General features: G+C 42.7%; 1 protein-coding gene across 1 annotated transcript in view; it reads left to right on the top strand.

Moving 5' to 3' along the window:
- The first annotated feature begins 439 nt into the window (after positions 1-439).
- The window catches only part of ephx4 (epoxide hydrolase 4), a 78,640-nt gene continuing 73,079 nt past the window's right edge, over positions 440-6,000 (top strand). The window contains exon 1 of the mRNA XM_063064661.1: positions 440-817. Coding sequence (XP_062920731.1) covers positions 575-817 — 243 coding nt within the window. The 5' untranslated portion in view covers positions 440-574. The remainder of the gene's footprint in view (positions 818-6,000) is intronic.

Genomic DNA, 6,000 nt, shown 5'->3' with positions numbered 1-6,000 from the left:
AGTGGTTCTGCAACAGTAAAGCAGTGGGAGATGGGCGACACCCCTCACCAGCAAGTCGCGGGTCCCCGAAGTAATTTTCATGAGGGGCAGCCATAGAAAATTCCATGCAAGAGGTGACAATTAAATAAGATTCTGCCGAAGACATTGTTTGATTGGATTATTGCAGCTTCTCTATAGTGCAGTATTTTCCTCCACTCACTCTGGGACAGTTCGCGCAGTAATGACGGGCTTTGTAGACAGAATTTGCGTCTGCCCATCTACCTGTTTCACGCAGCCAAGATGTTTCGGTTGACGTCTGTACCTCAGTGCAGATGTTTGACGTGTTTTAGGAAGCTCCGGGCCTGCCCGCAGCCAATGAAAACGGCTATTTAAAATTCAGTGCGTTTTACGTAGGCGTAATTCTTTACGTTTCCATCTCTGGTGGTTTCCATGAGTTCAGTTTAAGGGATGTTCCTCGGCCGGCACAGTCTGCAGCTGAAGGTTCCGATCTGAATGAGACGACGTTGACCAGCTCAGAGAGGTAGAGAGAGAGGAGGCGCCGGTGCCGGGGGAAGCTCCCGTTCCCACCCGGACTATGGTGAAAGCTCTTTGCGATTTCCTGATGTGTATAACCCGAGTAATTGGGAAGATCAAGAACCTCCTGTTCTGGGCTCTTGCGTACAGTTTCTGCGGGCTCTGTACCTGTCTGATTTTGTTAAAACTTCTGTGGCACATCATCAGGAACCCGGCAGAATCCTTTCAACGGACTGAACGCGAAACCCTCCCCGCTTGCCTGAACGACACGTCCTTGGGAACTCACTGTTACGTACGAATCAAGGTAAGAGCCGGTGATCGGTGCGACAAGGGACCGTTCTTCCCAAATTTCTCCACGCCTGCGTTGATTACCCTTGTAAAACGGCGGCTTTCGTGTAAAATCGAAAGTCGAGGCTGAACAATTGAACTGTAAACAAAACAATGATTCTTTTTTGGCAGTAGGGGTGGTAGTAGAGGGGTTCCTGCGGACCTCAATCTGCACTATGTGCATTGCAGTTCCTTGCGACACATTAATATTTCTCCCGGCTGCAGAAGGGTGTCTGTCCAATGTTTATCCGGGCTCGACGAAACCATGCTGAAATGATGGACAGCTCCCCTGGAACTTAGAATCGGGCATATGTACGGGCATCAAGACAGGCTGTCTTTTAATAATATGAACTAATTCATTAAATAATGACCGCAGGATTTTTTTTAAAAAAGGTAAATTTGTAATCCCAGTCAGTTCCCCACCCCAACCACCGACCTATGAAATATTCAATGTGATTTGGTTGTTCCAGTTCACAGCAGTTATCTCCGACTTAAAACTACCTTCAGGAACAAAAAGGTCGAAGGATTTTACCTGACAGACACGTTCTCCCGCTGCAAGTCACGCCTGGCTGTGTTTTGGTTCATACGCTACTGGAATAATAATTTCAAAAGTGTTTCAAAGCCAGATCTCATGGAGTGTTAGACAGTCCTTGGGACTTTTAACAGCACGACATTCTGAAACCTATTTACTTCGCTCCTCTATTATTTGGAGCAAATGTTTAAGTTCAAAGGAGATGTTCGTGGTGGGTGCCAGGAATGCGCGGTCAGGTGTGGTGGCAGAGGTAGATACGTTAGGGACTTCTAAGACACCTTTAGATAGGTACCTGAATGTGAGGGAATGAAAGGATATGGACATTGTGTAGGCACAAGGGATTAGTTTAGTTGGTCATTTGATTACTAATTTAATTGGTTTGGCACAGCATAATGGACCGAATGGCCTGTTCCTGTGCTATACTGTTCTACGTTAAGAAGACCCAACCAATACGTTGAAGATCTTGAATATAAATATTTATTATTGTTGTTGTTTATAATTAAGACACCATGTAAAATTCCAACAGTATATGTGAGATTTTGCGCAGGGTATGTGTTTGATTGGATTTTCCGATAGACGTGTTAATGATATGCAGTATCTCATTTGGTAGAATGTGTTTTATGGCTCATCAAAGTAACGGTATTTGTTGCTTATGGTGCTTGAAATTGGATCAATAATGGCCTTAAGGTTTAGAAAGGTCCAATCACGATACAGTATAACCTGCACCTCGACAGTAAAACAAAGCAGCTTTGAAATTTTGTAATATTTTACCTTTGGTTCATACTGATCGGTGCTTACAATATTTGGTAACACGGCTGACAGCACAAGTCATTGATGACAAAGAGTGCCAATAGTTCCTGTCTTATTTCTTATTATTTAATTGCAGAATTGGGAAAATACAAGTAAAAACAAAATAATATAATTTAATACAAAAGACTGTCTTTGAATATCTTTTTACATTATGGTTGAAATGAAGGTTGAAGCATATTTTGACGATTGAACGCAAATCTGATTAAGCTGTGGCATTTTTTTGGTGTTCCTCATAGACATCAGAATGCTGGTAAGCATTTAATGTCACAACAGAAATATTGGAAAGCAGACTGAATCTGAGTCTGTGTCAACTCCTTGACATTTTGTTATATTTCTTGTATATAAGACCGTAAGATATAGGAGCAGAATTAGGCCATTTGGCCCATCGAGGCTGCTCCACCATTTCATCATGGCTGATCCATTTTTCCTCTCAGCCCCAATCTCCTGCCTTCTCCCTGTGTCCCTTTATGCCCTGACCAATCAAGAATCTATCAACCTCTGCCTTAAATATACATAAAGACTTGGCCTCCACAGCTGCCTGTGGCAACAAATTCCACAGATTCACCACCCTCTGGCTGAAGAAATATATTTTGCTGCATGGTACTTCTGAAGAAGTACTGTAGTTACTGTTTTCCTTTGGACTGTAATGGATAAAGCAATCTGTGTCCGGTGTCTTAATCTTTCACCTGGTTTCAGGTGGCCTTCCTTCTTCAGAGCTGTTGTAGTTGGCCTACCCTTCTTGTTCACTTTTCCCTTGAGTTCCTCCAATAAAAAATGGTGCCAAATTGAACTGATCCCCTTGGCACTAGTGATTCAAAAGGCTAATCCCATGAGAAGTGAGCTTGATATGCCACTTCAAAGTAAGCTGAATGTGCAACAGAAAACCTCATTGTGCCATATTTCCTGAACAGTCCACATGGACACCGATCCCAGCATCTGTAGCCATCACATTTGAATATGAGTGACTCATTTAGTAGACAAGTTGGGGCCACTTTTGAGGGATGTAGAGGGAGTCTAGATAAGACTGACAGCACCAATGACAAGAGTGGAGTAATGATTCAGTGGAAGTTCAATAGGTGAGGCTTATGAAGAGGCATGCCATAGGACTGGAGGTGAGCCAATAGGATAGGAGCATACTATGGAGGTGAGCCAATAGGATAGGAACATACTATAGTCTGAACGAAGGGAGAATACAACGGACACAGAATGTGACCAGAGATTAGCTGGAGAGAACCTGCAGAGATAAGCGTTGTAAAGGATTGTATGGGGAACAGAATTTTGAAATTTGTGGCAAGCAGAAAGAAGCTAGAAATAGAAACCATAAATCCATGTGAAAAGGGGAGCATATGATGAGAAGGTGGATGGGAATACCTGTAATGCCTAGCAATCTGAATCTTGAAGAAAATGGGCATAAGAGGTGACACACAACAAGCAGCATGCTGTCGAGGCCCACATTAATTTTTAAATTAGCAGTTCTTGATAAAAATATTATTATGTAAAGTATAGCATCCATGACCTGTAATCATCTTCTAGCTCATCTTTCCCACACTCCACTAATAAAGGGTGTATATGTAGAGAGAGAATGTGGGTGTAAAAGATGAAGGAAGTGGAGGAACATACTGCAATCTGGAGCCACTGGGATTGCCTGTTCCTCACCGGTTACCATGGTGCATAATAGTCATAATAGTTGTTAAATCTGTACTTAACAATGTATGAGTGCTTCCTGGCTTTTTGAATTGTTTTTGCTAATTTATTCACTGCTATCACTGTAATCTGTTTTAAATCTTCATTTCTGATAAATGATTTTAGTTTGGTAGCAAGTAGAATTATATAATGTGTTCTGAACTCTTAAAACAGATGACAGCGTGCAATGTGAGAGCTTTTTTAAGGTGAATAACGTTGATTTGGTGATGTGTCCAAAATGTGTAGATCCAACTTACAGTATAAATAGGTTTCATTGTAAGTCAGCAGTAAAATTTCTTATTACAGGTTTTGTGGAATGGGAGTCTAAAATCATATTTATCCTGGTCTTCAATTGGACAGTTTATTTATTTATTAATTTGTTTGTTTATTTATTGAGATATAGCATGTAACAGGCCCTTCAAGCCACACTACCCAGCAATCACCCCAATTTAATCCTAGTCTAATTTCTGGACAATTTACAACCAACCTTTGGACTGTGGGAAGAAACTGGAGCAGCTGGAGGAAACCCACATAGTCAAGGGGAGAACGTACAAACTCTTTATAGGCAATGGAAATTGAATTTGGGTCGCCTACACTGGAAAGTGTTGTGCTAACCACCAAGCTACCATGCCACCTTATATTTGTGAAATACTTACATAAAAGGTTAACTTAAGAGAAAAGATAGTTTACATATTGGAGTGTATAAGTAATCTCGGATGCACAGATCCTATCTGCTCCAACAGGGCTAATGTAGCAAATTTAAAAGAAGAGCAGGTGATAATCAAAACAATTTAAAAATACGGATCAACATATGTAAAATACTGGAGGAACTCAGCAGGTCAGGCAGCATCTATGGAGGGAAATGAACAATTGATGATTCAGCCAAGCCCCCTCATCAGGACTGGAAAGGCAGGAGTAAGAGCCAGAATAAAAAGGTGGAAGAGAAGGGAAGGAGTATAGACTAGCAGGTGATAGATGGGATCAGATGAGGGAGAAGGTAAATGGGTGGGGGAGGGGAGGAATGAAGTAAGCAGCTGGGAGGGGATAGGTGGAAGAGATAAAGGGCTTACTTACTGCCCATTATGCCACTGGCACTTAAGACAACAATGAAAGTCCTTCATTCCCTGGTGGTGTTCAAGGCTTCGTTCATCATGTCAGTAGCTTCTCCTGTTTTCACGACTGTCGGTCATGCAAGTCCTGGGTAGAGACTCAGGAATACCATCACACACAGATGTAGATGAATTCTTCATTGCTATTTCCATTCAGAGTTGTTAGCCCTGAGCTGAACCCCCAAACCTGGAGAACAGGTGGATCATTCAGTCTGGCCTCTACCATTTAACCTGTTTGGCATGGGTGACGCATAATGGCTTGACTCCAGCCAACAGAGCTCTCCAGGTCATCGAGGCACATGTCTCCAAACCCAATGACACAGTCCTATTGGAGGAGGTAAAGGGCTGAAGAAGAAGGAATCTGATTGGAGAACAGAGTGGACCACAGGAAAGGCACCAGAGGGAGATGATGACAGGTGAAGAGAAAGGGGAAGAAGGATGCCTGCATGGGGAATGCAGAAAAGAGAGAAGGGGTTGATGAATAAAGAGAGAATTAAGAGGAAGGTGTCAAAAAGACAGAGTAGTGCAGAATAAGATGAGGGAAGTGCAATGTAATGACATTTCATTTGATTAGCGAGCTTAAGGTAAAGGAACTCCTTAGGAGGTAGTGATTCTAATACCTCCAGTTTGAGAGGAAAAAGCTAAAATCAGATGGATCAGTATTACAGTGGAGCAAAGGAAATTACAGAGCCTTGAGAGAGGAGCTGGCCGAAGTTGATTGGAAGGAGACACTAGCAGGGCTAACAGCAAAACAGCAACCTGGGAGAAGCAACAGTGGCCGTGCCTCTGGCATTTAGTCTGGCCCTGTGGCTCAGAAGGGTAGGAGAAGGAAGAAGGCAGCAGTAATAGGGGATTCTCTAGTTAGGGGGTCAGACAGGTGATTCTGTAGAAACATGGATGGTAGTTTACCTCCCAGGTGCCAGGGTCCAGGATATTTCTGATCGCGTCCAAGGATAAATGCTTGGCTGAGGGATTGCAGCAGGGGGCAGGGATTTAGATTTCTGGATCATTGGAACCTCTTTTGGG

This window comes from Mobula hypostoma, chromosome 12 (genome assembly GCF_963921235.1).
Source record: "Mobula hypostoma chromosome 12, sMobHyp1.1, whole genome shotgun sequence".
Taxonomy (NCBI): domain Eukaryota; kingdom Metazoa; phylum Chordata; class Chondrichthyes; order Myliobatiformes; family Myliobatidae; genus Mobula; species Mobula hypostoma.
This window is presented reverse-complemented; position numbering and strand designations above follow the sequence as displayed.